Genomic DNA, 20211 nt, shown 5'->3' on the forward strand with positions numbered 1-20211 from the left:
CTCAGGAGGATGTGCATTTAAAGCACACCGTTCTTAAAGTCTCTCCACTTATTCGAAATGTTAAGGCGGGCCAGGTAAAGATGATTGACGTGCCGCCAGTTGACTAGCCCTGCTGTACACGAATAAGAGCGTGATTTGTAACGCTAGACAAAGAATGTCAAAACAAACGGATGCTGCGTTAATTGCGTTAAATATGTTTAACGAGTTAATTTGAAAAAATTAATCGCATGCGTTAACGCGTTAACGTTGACAGCCCTAAAATATATATTTCCATATATGTGTGTGTATATATGGCATGAGTAAATATATTATGGTCAATATATTTTTACACTTCCAGTACCATATCACATGTACATCAAAATAAAGTATATTACTGATTATAAAATTACATATATTGTGACATAAGTAAATATATTGGCATATATTTTTCAATATATAAAAAGCAGCAATTCCTTATGGATTATACAATATATTGTAATATATTTACACAATATATTATTCTCTATATTTTATTATATACCATTATGTCATTTAATATATTTTTAATTCATATATTAGGAAATATATTTTCTTTCCGTAAGGTTACTGTCTAGCTGACAAGGAACATCCATCCATCTGTCCGTCCATCTTTGTAATGATGTCTTACAAACTACGGTGTGGTTAATTGGACTTTTGCTGCATGTCTCAGCCTGATGGAAATGTCACGCTGTTCTCTAAGCATTAGACACTTATAGCGGGGGGAGAGAGAGCGAGAGAGAGCTCGACGAAATGCCTTTATCTGCAGCAAGCTTATTTATGAGGTAAATTTTCAACTTCAGAACAAGGCTGCCTCTGAATAGTGTTAAAATGTCAGTCTGGTAAATGCCACAAGTTTTTTTATCCTTGACGATGCTGGAGGTACAGGAGCCTGGAGACAGTTTTAAGTGCTGCAGCTTTTGGCCTCTGTCTGACCGACGACGTGCTATAAAACATGGAATAATTGTGTTTATGTTGGATTCAAACTTCTGTTGTCAAAATGAAGGTTGTAATGCGATTGATACTTGTCGCACGCGCCTTTCGCGTCAGTCCTCATTTTCAGCGCATTGGCACACACAGCCACACACATGCCCTCTTCAGAACCAAAGGGCATGTCTGTTTGCATTTTTTGTAAAAAAAAAAAAAGGTATGAATGAAAGGGCAGTTTCAGCATCAAACAGCGCTGGCGGTTTCACACGCACGTACACGCAAGCAAATATCAGACTGTCAATCTCAGTTTCCATGGAGACGATCATTACTCGTTTTTTCTCACTCTTCATCTTTTTCTCGCTCTGATTCTGCAGGTTCGGAGATGAGAGGGGTTATATACTCTATCCTCAGATAGGGAACCGGTTGGACCTGGTATGTCCGGCGACAAGTCCCCCGGGTCCGAACTCTCCCCCAGAGTATGAGTATTATAAACTGTACCTGGTGTCCTCTCGAGAGCAGGCCGACAGGTGCGAGGTGATGGGAGCCCCCAACCTGTTGCTCACCTGCGACAAACCCAACAGCGACATGAGATTTACCATCAAGTTCCAAGAGTATTCGCCCAACCTGTGGGGTCACGAATTCAAGAATTTACGAGACTACTACATCATAGGTGAGTGAACGTGTGGGACAACAGCACATACCACTTTATGGACAAAAGTGCCCCCTTCTAATAAATATATTTATCTATTCAAGTAGTTATAGTCGAAACAATTATTAATGTTATACTATATAATACCATATTAAAGAATATTGTTTTTATCTTTGTTGTAACCGTTTTGGAAGGGCCGAAATGACTGTACACATGTGTACAAGACGTCATTGATGGGTTAGGGGTGTCCCAAAACTTTTGTCCATCTAATGTACATCAAAAAGATAAATACTTATCTTAGCTGTGTTAGTTAGGACACATCTCTCTGGAAAACTTGATTTTGGTCAATCGTGAATGTTTTTGTATAATGACCGCCAAACCGCATTATTTAGCTCTGTCCCTGTCCCGGCGACCAATTTCATGCACTGCGCAAGTTTAATGTCTCTCATTGCACTCCATGGTCTCTTTCTTCTCACATAATAAACATTTCAACGCAAATCAATATTTCATGTCCACTTATTTATTTTTTGTAAGAAGCTCTGTAAGCGGGATAATATATAGTCAGCCAAAATAAAACCTGTTAGGGTGATTAATTCTTTGGGATGGGGTCCTGATCACCCTGTCAAGGTTTATTTTGCATCAACGACCAAATGACTGTACATTATTCATCACTTAATTCATAGTCACGGCCTATAAAATAAGTAATAATAATTAAATAATTAAAATAATTGGATTGGACAAACGTTTTAGGGATATTTACTAATTACCCAAGTGTGGTAATAAACGTCGCCCGCAGTGCCTCTGTCCTGTCACATTTACCTCACAGTAATTCTAACAAAAGATGAATCCGTCGATAAAACAAAAGACAATGTGTGCATTGCTGTTTTCTCCCTAGGGAAATCACTTTTAATTAACCTGTGTTGGCAGTTGTTAATTTGTACAATATGCCCATAATGAGAACTAGAAAGACAGAGCGGCGGATGCTGTGCGGTTTTGCGCACACTAATGATTATGTAGATCTTAATTGGCTGTAATGGGCCCGTAAGACTCAAGGGCATTTAAGATGAGCTAGACGCCACAGCCCAACCTACAGCGAACACGCACGCAACGTGACCCGAGGCGCGCGTCATGTGTGAACTTCCTCCTATATTTACCGTCTGTGTGTATACGAATGTAAACTGTTCACATGTTTTAACATACAATAAATTAAATTAAATAAATATTAAATATTTTTGTAGGTTTTCAAGGTGGAGGGTGCGAGGGGATGAGGCCGACGCTTTTAGCTGGTGCTTGTTTCCCTTGTGATCTTGACTGTTTGAAGCCGAGATCTTCTACATGCTGAGTGTGTATCAGAGTGTATCAAACGCTCGGAGCTCTTTTGTCAAAACTTTGATCACCGGGCGCTAACCGAGTTCCCTGTGGAGCACTTTACCCTAAAAAGCATTAAAAAAAAACAGCCGTTTCAGAATCCCCCTCCAAAACCTCCTCTCTGCCATCACGTTCTGTCAAACACACACGCACACTGTCAATAATTCACAGCAATAGTGTGTGTGTGGAAGCTCGCCTCATTGAGATTGCTAGAAAAGCATTTCTAAATGTTAAGTGTAAGATTAAGGGTGTATTACAGAGAGCGTATGTGTATGGCTTTGTTTGCTCAGGCTACAGTTATTCAGCGGTTATTTTTGCAGCAGTTACTTGTGCATGCTTGTGTGTGTTTGTCACGCTGGATTAGACTTGTGGTGAGGGTTTGTTAATTATTGAAGAGGTCTTGTTGGTTTATTTATCAAGGTTAAGCTGAAATATTAGAGATGAACTCGATTCCCACCATACCTATGTGTGTGTGTGTGTGTGTGTGTGTGTGTGTGTGTGTGTGTGTGTGTGTGTGTGTGTGTGTGTGTGTGTGTGTGTGTGTGTGTGTGTGTGTGTGTGTGTGTGTNGTGTGTGTGTGTGTGTGTGTGCGTGTGCGTGTGTGTGTGCATGGTATGTGTGCGTGTGTTTGCGTGTAAGCACAAATGTACAGCCGCATCCAAAAGCCTGAAACCACTTTAAAATTCTGGGATTCAAAGGCTGGTTTAAACTTGATTTTTTTTTGTAGGATTTTTAAAAAATTAAACCAAAGAAATGTTGGGATTTTTGAATAAGAACTATTGGGATTGTGCAGCATTTCAAATTAGTAATAAATAAATAAATAATAAAATCAATCTGTGACATTGACTGTGTTTGTGCAAAAGGTCAGATTTCCTCGCTTTATTTAAACCACACAAGATGTTCTTTGGATCATTTTTCAAAGCATGCTGGGACAACATACGTAAATCATCATGGTTAGCACAAATTGTGGAGTACATGCTGTCTTGAGTGGAGACATATCACATTCTAAGAAACTGCATGCTAATTTGTTATAAAACAAAATATTTGATGCATTTTAGTTCAAAGATTTACCCTTATAACCCCCTTTGTTCATTTCGATTTTATGTATTTAGATGTAGTTAAATTTCAGATTTTGATGAAAATATAAATAAGATATATCTTTATTTGTCTTGCAGTAACACTACTTCTTATTACTTGTTAACATGGACTGTTTGTTCATGTAAGTTCATTGTGCATGAATTTATGTTTTTATTACACAACACTCTGGCATACTTGATTCTGATTGGCTAGTCGCAAAATTCCAAGGTATGTTATTCCCCATTAACCACTGCTCAAAACTAATAGCACAGGTCATTCGGGTACTGCAAGTCATCTTGACTGGTGCAGTTTAATATTACACATAGATTAAATATAAACATGCCTAATTATTTTAAGATTGTGTTTACAAATAATTAAACCGAATTGCATGTTTGTCTTGTTTGAACTTTGTCTCTTTTCTTAAAACCATTAAAAAACGTGTTTTCCTCTCGAAAGGTCTGCATTTGTTACAAATGAGCCTATCAAATCAATATTTCCTGTCCAATAATTTACCCATGAGGTAAGTGGCCGTGTAATAAGTGTAATAATGTAAATACATTATCCCATATAAATCTTTGGATTTTAAAAAAGTGTTATTAATTATATAAATATAAGATTATTAAATGCTGTAGAACTGTTCATTGTTCCTCCATGTCTGTTAGTTCATGTTCATTTTGTCATGTTCACGTTGTGGTTGAATGATGTTAACAACTGAAACCTTACTGTAAGTGCAAAGTGTGACCATACTTCTCTTTTTAAATGTCAGTTTAGGTAAACCAGAAGAAATTTGCCATCTTTTGATATTAAATCTAAGCCTTCTTCCTCCAGCACACTTTTATTTTCAATTTGGTGGCTCATAGTCGAGTACAGAAACGGCAGAGAGATTTTTTAGCTCTTCTGCACACACTATCACATGCCATTAAATCTACATATTTTTAGCACAGTGGTATCATTTAACATACCTCGCTGCACAGTTCCTAGCCAACTCCAAATTAAAACAGGTATAATTGAATTTTACACGGACCCCATGCTGCTCTCTTAGCTCTAAAGTTCAGCGCACAAATGCATGTGTATGTTTGCAAGTATGTGCGTGTGTTTGTGCGTGCGGTTGACATGCTGAGCCATTGAGTTTGCGCTGTGATTGCTATGAGTAGTGACAGGTCCCTCCCAAACTAGGTCAGCAATCAGAGTCCCTCGCCACACTACGCTTGGTGTGTAAACGCGTATGTGTGTGTCCCTACCGCGTGTGTGTCATGGCTTAGAGTTTGTGTTTATCCCGCCGAATGTGTCCTCGTGAGTTTCCAGCTGTATTCTGATTTCCGCATGTGTCGGCCTGATCCAAACAGTGTGTGTGTGTGTGTGTGTTTATACAGTATTCCTCTGATATAGATCGCGCTGTAGGTCTCAGGTTAATGGGATATGGAAGGTTAAACACAGCGATTCATTAACCTCTTGGCATCCACATCTGCTCATGAAGTCATTGCATACACACAAATACACATGTATACATATAAAACCACAAACATGCACACATGTGGCATCATGTGCACACATTTAGATGTTGTCATGATCATTTACTAGCAGCTTCTTAAATTAAAATCTCAAGTAGCAGTATAGTAACGATACGTGCAGTTCTGTATGTGTTGTATGTGTTCTGCTATGGTGTTGTCTTAATTTCTTTAAGTTTCAAGGTTCAAAGTTTATTATAATCCCAAAGGGCGATTTTTGATGCAGCATAGAGTTTGTAAATGTACAAAAAACACAAACAAATAAAACAGAAAAATAAAACATTCTAACATCTCACAAATGTAAAAGCCTTACAGCAGTAGGAATAAAAGAGTTTCTATACCGATTGCTTTTAAGTTTAGGCATACTATAACGTATACCAGAAGGAAGCATTTTAAACTCATGGAACAGTTTTACAGAATCAGATATTATTTTTAATATTCTTGATGTCTTACAAACATTTAATCGTGATTTATAACCAACGGACTACACAGTGTGTTTCATCACGTGAACATTTCATCTAAATGCAAACTTTCCACACGAATAGCAATAATGCTCATAGTGATATCAGACATAAACAAGCGCACACACACACACACACACGGCAACACACAGCAGCGGGGGTGAGAAAGGCTTTTTTGATGGATGGACATGTGAGCAGAGGGAGGGAGATTACCGTGTGAGGGATTGTGGGAATTCTCACCAGCTGTTCACTGGAGACAGGGAGAGAGCAGATGAAGGACTAGAAGGATGGATGGATGATGAAAACGCTGTGCGGGAAAGACAATCGAAGCCTCTTACGGAGAAAATGTATGTTTATGTTGAGGAAAGCTCTGAGGAGTTATTATGGAAATGTTATGGAACACAACGCCACAGACATTCACATTTTTACCGTCTAGCCAAGGCTCATTGCTATCATTTTTTTAAAGTCTGACTGGAGTGGAAGTAGAAGTATTGTGAAGTATGTGAAGTATGGCAGATGGACAAGAGGTTATCTGGTTTCTCAGTACTAGTAAGGGATAGTTCACCCAAAAATACAAATTCTGCCATCGTTTTTTTTTCACACTCATGCATGCTTTTTAAAACCTGTATGTGACTCTTTCTTCTGTAAAACACAAAATACGATATTTTGAGAAATGTCTTAGTGGTTTTGTGTCAATGTTTTTTGGTTAAAAGCATTCTTCTTTGGTTAAAAGCATTCTAACCAAAACAGTCCCGAGTATGTCTGCCTTGTATTTGCGTTTGGTAAATGATGAGGAATTTTCATTTTTAATAGCACTGAGCCGTCACAACCAAACGCAAATACAAGGCAGACATACTCGGGACTGTTTTGGTTAAAGTCTAAACAAAGGGAGTTACTGACATTTCTCTGACTTTTTCCATCAGTGAAAACTCCCTAGAGCGACAGATTACAGAGAGAGATTTTTCAATCACCGCAATCAAGGTTAAAGTTTTAATTAGCATTTGCATTATCGTTTCGACCTTAACCCAAACTGTTTCTTGTTGTAAATTCTGTTGTGTTGGGTTAAGACTGATTTTGAGGGCCCTGTGTGTGTTGTCAGATTCTATTTCCACTCTTGTTCTCTCCATCCCTCCCAGACCATTGACACACTTCGGAGAGGTGCTATTAGTCAACCCATTAAGATAATTACCTCAGAGGAAACGAGAAAGAGAGAGAGTCCTCCTCAATAGTGCCTTCATGAAAATGCTGAATCTTATAGGAATAGTACGGCCAGAAATACAATTTACCCTCACCCTAAAAATCTGTTCGTTATTTTTCAATGTAACACAAAATGAGAAATTTTGTAGGATATTAACACATCCTTTTTCGGTATACAACAAGAGTTCATAGTGAGCATGTCTGAGGTAAAGCTCCAAAAAGAACAAAAACACTGGGAAAGTACTTAATGTGACTTTTGGCTAAGAGTACAAATCTTCAGAAGCACCGTGAAAGCTTTGTGTTAAGAACAGACCATCTTTTCCAGTCTCCCTGTGGTGAAAATCTAATTTTTAATGTAATTTTTATGTTTATGTGGCGTTAAAGACAAACCATGTGTATATTCATCAGTCAACACCATTGCTCAGTATTTTCTCCTGAAATTGTCGTTTACCAAAGTTGAAAACCTCTTGTTTTCTAAATCAAAAACATGTTGTAATGAATCAGGTCACGCAGTTTTGGTGGTCAAAGATGAATTTTGAAGGATTCAATTATTGACTACAGGGGGGCCTTTAAGACAATAATCACATGTCATTGAACAGCTTTGGTTCTCGTGTGTCACATGACATTTAAATATCGCTGCTGTCCTTCAGAAACCGTGTATCTCCATAAATATGACTTTTCGCAATATAAATCATTGTAATTAGTCATTCTTTATGTTTGTCACTGGGTTTTGCAAATATCTAACCAATAAAAAGTATTAAAAAGGGCTTGTCAACTTTGACAATCATTTAAAAAGTACAGTGTTTTTTCCAGTTCCTGAAAAACAGCAAATTTGGACATCCGATGTTTTTGAAAGACACAAGAAAAAAAGCTCAAGATAGCACAAGAATACTATAGACCACTTCGCAAGATGTAAACTCTGGTCCAGAAGCACTTCCGGTTTCATTTTAATTTTTTAATGTTACATATATAATACATTTTGATTTGCACGAGTAAACACTTACAAAACACAACAACCTGTGGCAGTGACATTTTCAAGCTTCATAAATTATTCATTTCTTAAAAACTTTAACATTTATAACAAACAAAATAAATGGCACCTACAAAGCTGAATGTTTTTGAAAGACAGTGACGATATGAAAATTCTGATTTAAAAGCTTCAGTGATTGGGGTGATTTTTAGAGAATAACAAAACATTACAATACATTTTAGATTCTTCAAACAAAGCTAGAGTAATGCTTTAGAAGACTTGGAGTATAGAGGTGAACCGTGTAGGCAACATCACACTAACCAGATGCTGCCTAGTAAAGGTTGTACTTCAAAACTCTCTGTGCGCCCAAGAACAGGACTTATGAGAGGTCGACAATCACTTTGAAGACGCCACAGAGTCCAGTAGCTGAGAATAGAGTATAAGGTCAACCATATCAAGAGCTCTGCATTACACCAGCCTATATGGGGTGGTGGTATAAAAGAAGCCATTACTCAGAAAGAATCATGTGAAGTTCTGAGTTTACCACATCTCGAGTTTGCCAGAAAGCATAATGGTGACCCAGTAGAGATGTGTGGAAGGATTTTGTGGTCAGATGGCACCAAGGTAGAGCTTTTGTACAGAATTCAAAACGAGATCCGTTGTGCAGATCTCACACTGCCTACACCTTAAAAACACCATACCTGCAGTGAAGTCGGCTGTGTAGCAACATGCTGTGGGCCATTTTTGACCAGCGGAGACTTGGCATCTTGTTAAAATAGAGTGAAGAATGGGTCGTGTCAAAATGCACGGAAACACTGCTAGAGAACTCAATTCAGCGCACAGAAAACTGAAGCTTGCCGCGAGAACTCTAAAATGTTATGGGTAACTGCGTATGAAAATGGCGTACTTTTAATTTTTTTTAAATAATATTTTACAATATAAAAGAATTTTGCATTAAAATATCTACATTGCCATTCTATGCCAAACAGCATATTGTATGATATACAATACTGTATATCATAAACTGCATATTTTCATTTTTTTTTTTGATAATATTTTACAATGAAAAATAATTTTGCAGAACGATGCAAAATAGCACAAGAATACTATAGACCACTTCGCAAGATGTAAACTCTGGTCCAGAAGCACTTCCGGTTTCATTTTTAAACACTTACAAAACACAACAACCTGTGGCAGTGACATTTTCAAGCTTCATAAATTATACATTTCTTAAAAACTTTAACATTTATAATGTTAAACAAAATAAATGGCACCTACAAAGCTGAATTTGTCTACAAAGCTTCAAAGTTTGAATGGTGCCGGTACAGTTAGTAGTTCAGGAGATCCAGGGGGCGAGGTTGTATCCAGATCCAACTCCTCTCACTTTATATACTTTGCTGCAATTTGGAGAATAAGTTGCAACCCCTGGTTGCCAATGTTTGCTCTTATCAATTTAAGTCTACATTTGATTGATAATATAGTCAAGATAGATTCATAATTTATTGTACGCCTGTAGGTAATGATCACAGTTAAACGTTTGTTAACACTAACCCAAACCCAACCCTTACTAATAAAATACGTTATTAAATAAAGTTTATTTTCAGCATGTTTGTTTTTCCGTCAAAAGAATAACTTACTTTAGTTAACACTCAATGCGGAAGTGGTATAGCAACAACACGCGTAAGTATGTGTCTTATGGCAAAACTGCCGCAGTAATCTGTCGACCAATCAGAAGGCAGTGGGAGGAGACTAGATCTGGTGTTTCGCAGTGAGAAGCTATCAGAATAGTGGAGAACAAGAAAAATAATAATGCCTTAATAGCTGTAATACAGTTCAAAGTAAGGAAGGAAGGAGGCGGGAACCGGCGAACGTTAAACAAAACTTTAATAAAATAAACCAACCAACCAACCACATAACGAAAGTAAAGGGCCGACAGCTACCTCACGGTCAACTGCCGGCCACACAAACATAAATAAAACTTAACACAATGTCCAGGCCTGGTACTCTCTCATCATACACTCCTGTCGCTCATCCTTTTATGCTTCCGTAGCTCCTCCATGAGAGATGCGAGACCGGTGCAACGCGCAGCTGACACTCATTATCACTCACGTCACCGGCCTCACACCGTTCCCTGACGGCTCTCGTCCCGCCTTCCTCGTTACAATAGTAATTTCAGCTAATTTAAAAAACAAATACATCAAACAGAACACCCTGTACAGCTGTCTGTCAATCAGGGTTTGTCTTTAGTCCTAAAACCAAACAGCATGTTTTATTCCTCATGGGCTAAATTCAGTCACCAAAATTGAGCTGAGTGCCCCAGACTGAAATAAATGATCACCAGAATCTGATTTCGTTCATCGCTTGAGTTACGTTCAAAATCATTTCCACACGTCAACCAGATCTAGAGAAAGATCAACCTTGAAAGAAAGCTTTTGCCAATAGGGACGATGCATTCATTAATAATGAATATGCTTTCAAAACCATGTTTGCTGACAGTTGGCGATGATTAAGGACTGTTTCTTTCTGAAATATGCATATTTCATGACATTAATGTATAGCACTTTAGTCTGCATCAGGCTCGACGGGCAGATCCATAGAGAGCAGAGATGCTCATCTACTGCGGTATCTCATCAGCAAATAGTTCATGGAGTTTCTCTCTTTTCCTCTCCTCTTTAACTGTTCCCCAGCGTCCCCACCTCCACGCTGCTGGCTGCGGGCTGACTCAGATGTCAGAGTGCGTTATTTCGGCAGGCTGCCTCTCAATAATGTGTCTTTATCTGGGTTCTTTGTGGCGCGGGGGTTTGGCGTTGGGGCCGCTTTGGGATTTGGATGAGGGAGGAGGCATCCGTCGCAGTAACAAGCTCTCGCTTTGTTAATGCCTCTCCACACCTCTTCAAACATGCATCAAATACTCACCTTCAACACAGGGACAGAAAGTTCATACTGCTGAATTTGCAGTTCGGATGCACTGTGGGGAGAATCGACTAAACTGTTGCGGCACTTTTGCCTGTGGTGTGTTTTATCACAAAAAAAAACTGTCCTGTGCGCAAAGCACCCACAACCCAGTTTAAGAGATGTTAAATGCACCGAAATTGCACCGCTCTGGATTAAATCAAGTCATCATCATTTGTTTCGGTGCAAACAATGCAGTACGTGTGTGAATAAATGCGGTAAATGGTGGGCGCAATTCATTTTTTGTTTACTCCCACCTGTGTGTTTTCGTTCCTGTGCAGATGTACTTGAAGTGTGTATTTGCTTGCACGTAAAACATAGTTGCGTTTGTTTAAGGCAGGTGTTGTGCGTGCGTTCGTGCTGTTGTGATCTGTTTGACAGGTGTGTTTCCTCTTCAAAAGCTGTTAAAAGTGCGACGGTCTGTTTTCTGCCTTCCTATCCTCCTCCTCATCTCTATCTCCACCAAATATTACTGACACGAACATGACCTAGAAAACCTATAGCATCTCGCTCCCGTTTAACTCGGATTGTTCTTTCTGCCTGGCATATGACTCGATTTTTCATATTTTCTCCGGTATCCTCTCTTCACTCACCTCGTAAAATAGTTATGAATTCCCATGAGGTCAATCTAGACAATTTGCAATCTCAAACCCCTCCGCCCAATTCTCTTTACGTTACAGTTATTTGACAAAATAATTGGTGTTATTTTAATCATGTGCTTAACATCATGATATGATTTGTTGTTATTGTTGGGTTTTTTTATGCTGATTGCAGTTAAGTAAATGTATTTTTTTACTTACTATTTACAAGCTATTTTTCAATGACAGACATTTTGCTCACTTCATAATTCAGCGATTTCTTTCCTTTTTTGTTGCAATTTTATTGATTTTAGAATAAAATTTAGTATGTAGTCTTTCACCCACCTGTTATTCACTCCGTCTCATTTTTCTTCATATAAAGCTTCTATTCATTTAGACTGTGGCCTCTCACCGCTCTTACCCCCTGTCCATCATCCCTCATTCTGCTCTATATTCATCTCATCGCCATCCTTCTTGTTCCATCTCCCTCTATTACACGAGCCTGTTTTAGATCATTAATTCTTAATGTTACCCCCACGAAAATATCCATTAAAAGTATCCCTGAAAACACTGGGATTCTGGAATATATGACTAGTTTCTGTAATTATTCAACCCTGCTTACAAGACCTCTATAGAACCTCGGCCATTAGTAGACCTGCCATCCTCTTTCTCTCTTTCTTTTGTCTGAGCAGCAGGGAGCAGGAGGCCCGGACAGCTCGGTTAACTAGGAGTTATGTCTTGTTTCATTAGTTGTGGGGGAATTTATTGCTTTGGCTGTGAATTTACGACCTTGTTAAAGTGATACTTTTGGTATTTTGTTGTTGTGATCTTAGAAGGGTCTGAATTACGTCCATGTCATCCTTTAGTGGTTCTGTGCACGGCAGGGGTTCCGTCTGGCTGTTTCTGCACTGGGCTGTTGAATGGTTCAATCATTAAAGCAAGAAAACCCGTTGTGTGAGTGCGTGAGTGTGTGCGTGTGTGTGTGTGTGTGTGTGTGTGTGTGTGTGTGTGTGTGTGTGTGTGTGTGTGTATGTGGAGGGGATGTCAGACAGGATTAGCTGTTAATACCTGTCAATTGCTCACCAAAGATGACATTTAAGATTACAGCCTTGGGACTTTAGCCGTTACCATAGGGACCGGCTTCGTTGTCACTCATTGAGCGTCAAGCCGGCACATGCTGCATTCAAGACGTTTTGGAATGGTTGTATTTACGCAATGAACGATTGTAATTGCCAGTTGGAAGCTTGGGATTTTCTCTGAGCCCGGACTTGGGGAGTTGGGGTGCGTTAATTAAAAAATCATGGCAGATGAAAATTGGTACTGGACATAAAGACCCACAAGACTACAACTTTGTGGAACGACTTTGTGATTTTGAGGAACTTTTAATTGTGAATATGGACTGTACAATTACTTCCAAACGTACCATGCCAAAAATATTACTTCCAAGCTTGAACGTTCAAATCTCAGGAGGACTCGAAAGGCAGCAACAGCCATTGAGTGACATCATAACAAAGTCAGGCTGTAACCAATCAGCAAAGAGCTCGCTTAAGCCGTACATCCAATCATTGCACGGTTCAGTGAAGCAGTGGAACCACCTGTTCCTCAAACACACACACGCACACACGCACACGCACACACACACACACACACACACACACAAACATGCTCACTTAACATGTGTAGAAGCAGATGAACGAGACTTGTTTAATCACAATCTACTTGAGTCCACGGAAGCTTTATATGTTACAGATCACAGCAGCAGGCCGAAAATCCTAACTCGATTGCGAAGTGCATTGCATTCCCACAATCCAATGTGTTCGTTTTAACTCCAAACTTCTATCAGCAGGGAAAATGATGCTAGCTGGCATAACTGAGGTTTTAGCTTTGGGAAAGTGTATATACTCCCAATTTCCAGCTTCAGAGCAGAGAAAGCTCTAATGGAGCGTTTGGTGGATAGAAGTCGTTCTTAAAACAGCCGAATCAGTTTGAAATCAAGCGGGAATATAGCAAATTGGATTTTTGAAAGCACGAGTGAACCCGCCTGTCTGACATTCTCATTGGTCAGCACAGTTACTTTGTCCAAATGCATTGCGGCCAGAGTTAGAACGCTGAACTTTTAGTTGCACGATGGACATCATATTTTCCTCTTGTTGTAACATAAATCTGTTCTGAAATCAATAGATTTTATGATGTAGCATAAATTGTGACATCCTTAGTGTGTCTCTGAATTTCATTTGGCTGATTCTGTAGGTTTTTTTTCTTGGGAACCCCATGAGATTCAGTCAAATTCAGAGCATTAAAGACATTGAGCCGATATGATTGATATGATACTATTTTTTATTTCATGTTACAAAAACATGAGCTCTTGCACTATCAAAGTGCATTAAGATGCATTTCCCATTATGTCCTTGGAAAACCCACCCTGGCATTATTTTATTGGAAATACCTCTCCGGTCAAAGGCCCGTTCTGTATGTTGGATGTATTTCTGGATAATCTCATACTCGCACTGTGTGTCTCAAATTGCGTGCTGCCCCCTTTAGGCCTGCCCTGGCACAGCTGCCGGGTAATGAGGTCACTGAGGCCCTCTTGCCAGCAGGAACTTGAGCTTACTCAAGAAAATTACTCTAGGTTTGTGCAGCCCAAACAGATTGTGCTAATTCCTCGTGGGCTGAAGAGGTTGACTTGGCCGCCGGACTTATTTGTCAGGGGTTAAAACCATCTTGCGAGACGTTGTTGCTCCCGACGCTGGACAGCACGGGTCAATCCCCTTTTCTCAGAGTGGGCTCTCTTGTGGGGGCAGCTGGAATTTTAGGATGGAGGTGGAGTTTTTGGGTCATTTCTGAGTGTCCCGAGTACAGTTTCTTTACTGTCTGTGCTTGAGCCATTTTTTCTCTTTTCTTTGTTTGACATGTCTTTCCTTCCATCGCCACAGATCATCATCTCAATTACTGCACTCGACCGTGTCTCTCTCTCTCTCTCTCTCTCTCTGTGATTTCAGACTGCTCGGCAGAATGCGTAGACTGTAAAGTCTGAACTCCAACGTGTGTCGTATCAGTTTTTCATCTGCGTTTTAAATTTATAACCTCTTGTCTTCCACAACCATCTTCAGAACGCTCAAAAGTTCAGTTTTTCCACCCACTCGCTCTGTCAACCCTCTTCACCTTTTTGTTCTGGCGCTTCCTTTTCTTTTAATAGGTATGCCAAAACTACAAGCCTTTTAATAACAAGTCAATACTAAAATGAAAAAGTTATGCCAGCCTTTCTCAAGGAGTTTCATGTTTTCCAGTTTCGAGATTTTAAATTTGATTACCTATGCCAAAACTACCAGCATTTTAATAACAAGTCAGTACTAAAATAAAAAAGGATCATTTTTTCAATTTGAATATTTTTACTTGATACTCCCTTTAGATACCAAAATATCTTCAAAATCTGTTTCTCATTTGTCTTTAATAATTACAAGGGAGCTTGAAGCAATTTTTGCTTAATTGAGAAATACTTGAAGACTACACCTTGTTTTAATTTAATACGAATGTCCAAATGTCTGAGACAACTCGTGAAAAAGCTTCAATTTATAATTTTTTTACTAGGACCATGACAATTTTAAGTCAAAAGTAAGAAATGAGCATGCATTGTATTATTTTTTACTGATATTAAAAGCATGCACTTGAGTTGGCAAGTTTGTGCATAAGCAGAAGCTTATGATGTGTCTCAGCATGATCTGAAACAGTTCCAAAGAGCCTTTTGTGTACTTAAGTGCAAACAGAAAATCTGACCTTTTGTTATAAAGAGATTTCTTGTTAACGTTTTGTTTGAATATTTCATTTTTTTATTCTAAAATGTTTAGCCAATTTCCACTTTTCATATGCATTTCACTTTATTAATATTTAACTCTTCAACTGAAGCAATGCTTAGTAAATGGTATAGTAATTTGTATCTGAATAAATATCAAGAAGCGAGAAACTTCTCTGGTGGGTTCTATTGCTGAATGTTCGGCAACCTGAGTTTTCCAGGTCTCTACTTATTTCTCCGTGTGCTGATCAAGCTTAGCTTTTACACTTTCGCTTCTAAACATCTCTCCAGCCCTTCAGGGAAAGCAGAGAGCCAGGGAGGTGCAGAACACAATGAGAGCCATTAGGTGATGAATCATTTTTTTCTACACCTCCAGTGTGTTGACTAATGACTGCCGTGAGCACTGAAAAAGGTCATGTTTTTGGATTCGATCCCTGAATGTGTGCCTGTGTGCGTGTGTGTGCATTTGTGTGTGAGGGGGTGAATCTTTTATGTGCTGTGTTCCCTAAAGATATTCCATATTTAAGTCGGGTTTGGGCGAATATAATATTTGGCTGTATAGTTAAGAGACTATTTGGATAAAATCCAGGAGTTTATTTTGGCATATTGAAGAAAAAGAGTTCATTGGTCGTGATTTTGACACGTCAGTATTTAATGTTTTTGACCCTTGTTTAGGCAGCGAGAGGTGATGAGGTTTCTAAATTCATGAATTTTAATGTACTTTTTGCTCGGGGTATAATACCAGCTATATTAACATTAAAGGTTCATGCTATTGATATCAACATGCTCACAGAAAATAAATAATTGACTCTGTTTATAAAAATAAGCCAAAAATGTGTTTAAAGCAATGCACTTGAATCGATCGATTAAGGCACCAGAATAACATTACAGAATAACATACACTGATTAGCCAGTTTATTTGATAAAGCCAGATATTGTATTATTTGTTTTGCAAACTGATTTCTATGTTTTTTGAGGTGAAAAGCATGTCAACTGAGTTCAATATCAACAGTATTGAACCTGGATATTCCTCAAAATTACATTTAATAAAAGTGCCACTAGAGAGTCCTCAAAAAGCTGTGAAAAATTGTGTACAAAAGTGTTTTAAACTTGAACTTCGAATTCATTAACCACCAGGCAAATTTGAAACCCACCCAGTGTTGGGTGTAACTAGTTACTAAGTAATTAGTTACTGTAATTTAATTACTTTTCCTTTGAAAAAGTAAAGTAAGGGATTACTCTTATTTTTCTGTAATTTAATTACAGTTACTTCTGATGGAATTAAACTAAATACTTTGTGTAATATGTGTGTGTGCAGAAGAGGAATTTACATCAAAATTCAAAGTCTAACTTTAAAATCCGTGCTTTAATGTATAATTCTCACATTTGTAATTAATAATAATACTTTATGTAGTTTTATATTATTTATTTGAATGAATTAAAAGAGCCGTTTCATGCTATCCTTGAATCACTTAACTCATCAAGGTTGATGTAGGATATAGAAAGTAATTAGTAATAAGTAATTAAATACTTTTTGAAGAGAGTAACTTGTACAGTAATCTAATTACATTATCGAATGTGTAATTAGTAACTAGTAATTAATTACTTTTTCAGAGTAACTTACCCAACACTGAACCCACCACATGCTCAGTTTCTTTGGTGCTGTTGAATGTTTACTGGTGCACCTAGTCAATAGAATCTGTCATGAGCTCCTCGAACGTCTGTGGTTTAAGAACATCATAATCGAGAGATATTTCCAATGGAAAAAGTCTTTGTATCGGAGCGCCACAGTTTCTGGAGATTAGCTGCAGCTTGTCATTCAGAGGTTCAATAAAATATTGAATGGATCGAATGCAGAGTGTTTCTGCGACGAAGAATTCAATATCACCCTCATGAACATGTTTTATTTTTGGAAAGGAAAATAAGTTTGAAGACGCGACTCTCTGCAACATAGGGAGGGAGCTTGAACAGTGTTTGAATGCAGTATTCAGGACTGGCATGGCGAGTTGTTCGGAGTTACATGGATAAAGCACTGAGTTTTAAAGTAGCGAGGCGCCTCGGCTATGAAATATTTAGTAATGTGAAGGCTGGAGGATGCAGCGACGGTATGATTCAGAGCCTGTGTTTGTGTCTGTGTGTGTGTTGAGGGATGATTGTATACATTGTTAAAAGGCATCATAGTTGTGGTCGAGCCTATGTTATTACTTAGAGACAGTTTTCTATATACAAAGCAGCCCAAAGACAAGGAAGGTCTAAATAGGAAAAAGCAATTCTAAAGAGACCTACCAGGCGCTCAGGAAATACCCCTGTGACAAACAATATTACATCGTTTTTACATACATTCTTGTATGTTTAACAATGTTAACAATTTAAAACAAATATACATCATTTAACTAATGTGAAAAATAAACGTAATACTGTTTAAAAAGGAAGAAGAGGAAGGTAGATTCACATATTTCCATGATAATGATACAGTCTTGTCATTTGGAACAGAGAAGATGGAACATGGAGTTTGAATGTGTTGTTTTGGGTATATTGAAAAGCTGCAGGGCAAGTGTGTTTAATCGCAGCGGGACAATGTGAGAAATGAGGTTATAAAGAGCGTTTTGCTGTCCATTAGTTTACCAATAAGAGTGTGTAGGTTACCCAGAAAGTTACCCCAAAACATTTGCAAAATTGACAAATTATGGATGACTTTCTCTAAATTGTAAGTGGCTTACTTTACTAATGGCTTTCTCTCTTTGAGCTGTAACAACATTTTACATTACATTTGCTCGGACTGCACAATATTGAAGAAAATGTAACACAATAATTTCCTAAATAATGCGTTATGCGATACAATTATGTTTTAAGTTATTAAAATATATTGAAAAACTGAAAATTGGATAGCCAACATACATATGTCAGATTATTCTGAAGAGATGCACCGATACTAGATTTCTCCACCAATACCGACAGCCGATTTTTCAAAGTGATATCTGTCGATACCAATTCTAAAGATTAAATTAATATTTCGTCACTTTTTGAATCTTATTCATTCATATAAATGACTAATAATATTGAACATCAAACTGGTGACTTTTCTTAATATTTTCTGTATACAGAGCACAAATGAATTGCATTTTCTTGTCCTCTTTTGATTGACAGAATATACTGGCAGATAGTGTGAGAAATTGCTTTTATCAGCAGATACCGATTATTGGCCAATATATCGGTGCATCTCTATTTCTGAAATTTTTATCATCTTTCAAACATCAGATACACTGAGTACAATTGAGTATATATTGAGTACAATAGATATTTTGGTATATTGTGCAGCCCTAACATTTAAGTTTCTCATATAAGCCCTTAAAAGGTGCACTAATGGAAGAATAGCTGTTTCCGTACTTCATTTTGAATGTAATGCTGCTTATACAGTATACAGTATCACTAAGACACTAGTAACAATATTAAGATAGGAACAGTACGTGTTAAATAATTATTTGTATAACTAATACCTCACTTTGGATTACTAAAAGACTAACATAATTATGTTAAACTGGGCTAAACTTCTAACCTTGCAGTAAGTTTAACTGGAGTGATAAATTATAAGTGACTATAAATTGAATTACAGGTATAGAAAATCTAAAAGTATATAGACTAAAAATGAATCAGATTTAATTGTGCAGAAACTACATGAATTATTATGATCAGTGAATGGAGACAGTATGTTTTTTGCAGTGTACAGTCACAAGTTGCTTGTAATATGTCAGCCGCAGTATTGTTAAGCACCTCTTACCTTAAACACACACATAAACTATAGACAGTCAGTCACACACATAAACGCACACACTCACTTGGTGGTTCAGTGGTAGTACAGTGCTTTAAATGATGGAGCATCATAAGCCAACATATTATATTGCTAAAACTCACAGGGTTCCAGTGAAGCATCATGAAATGAATTCAAACAATCTCTGTTGAAAAGCAGTGGCTTTATAAAGTTAATGTTGTTCTGCTTTTTCAACCTCTTTCCTATAGCTACCTCTGACGGCACCAAAGAGGGCATTGACAGCATGAGAGGAGGCGTGTGCGTGACACGAGGAATGAAGCTGGTTCTCAAAGTGGGACAGAGTAAGTATCATTATCATCATCACTCATACTTCTGTTTATTGCAGAAGTAATTTAACATTGAATTGAAACAAGCTGGGCGTTTTCCACCATGTAAGACATGTCGGTTTCTTCCCACAGCTGCGTATGGTCTTCCCCCAAAGCCCAAACCTGATCCAGGCCGACCCAACAACAAAAGCCCAGGTAACAAACGGAATGTGGGACACGGCTGACAAGTATTTATAAGGGATTTTCACGAAGCATTTCTTGTAGCATGTTTACTACAACCATTGGTGATTTATTTCTCGACATTGAAACATTTAAATAAAAATGTCAAAGGTTTAAGAATGTACAGTGTGACATTTTAAAACCTGACTATCTTGAATTAAGTACATGGACTTTTAAGTGTGTTTATTTAAGTGTGTTAATTAAGTGTGAAACATGAAACAACACAACCAAAGATTTTGTTAAAACTCACGGTTCAAAATGACACCAGTAAACCCCAACAGGATCTGTACTGCCTTTCTGTATTCACCTTGATATCATAATCAGATTTCTTTTCCGGAATAAAGTTCCCTCATAGTTTAATAAATAAAACTGCAGAGATAAGTTCTTTGAATTTCATTCTTT

The 20211-nt window shown here is 37.9% G+C and overlaps 1 protein-coding gene across 1 annotated transcript in view; it reads left to right on the forward strand.

Annotated features, from left to right (window-relative positions):
- The window catches only part of efnb3a (ephrin-B3a), a 34829-nt gene that overhangs the window by 11222 nt on the left and 3396 nt on the right, over window positions 1–20211 (forward strand). The window contains exons 2-4 of the mRNA XM_057321124.1: window positions 1320–1615; window positions 19513–19605; window positions 19723–19785. Of these exons, the coding sequence (XP_057177107.1) occupies window positions 1320–1615; window positions 19513–19605; window positions 19723–19785 (452 nt within the window). The remainder of the gene's footprint in view (window positions 1–1319; window positions 1616–19512; window positions 19606–19722; window positions 19786–20211) is intronic.

This window comes from Triplophysa rosa, linkage group LG22, assembly GCF_024868665.1.
Source record: "Triplophysa rosa linkage group LG22, Trosa_1v2, whole genome shotgun sequence".
Taxonomy (NCBI): Eukaryota; Metazoa; Chordata; class Actinopteri; order Cypriniformes; family Nemacheilidae; genus Triplophysa; species Triplophysa rosa.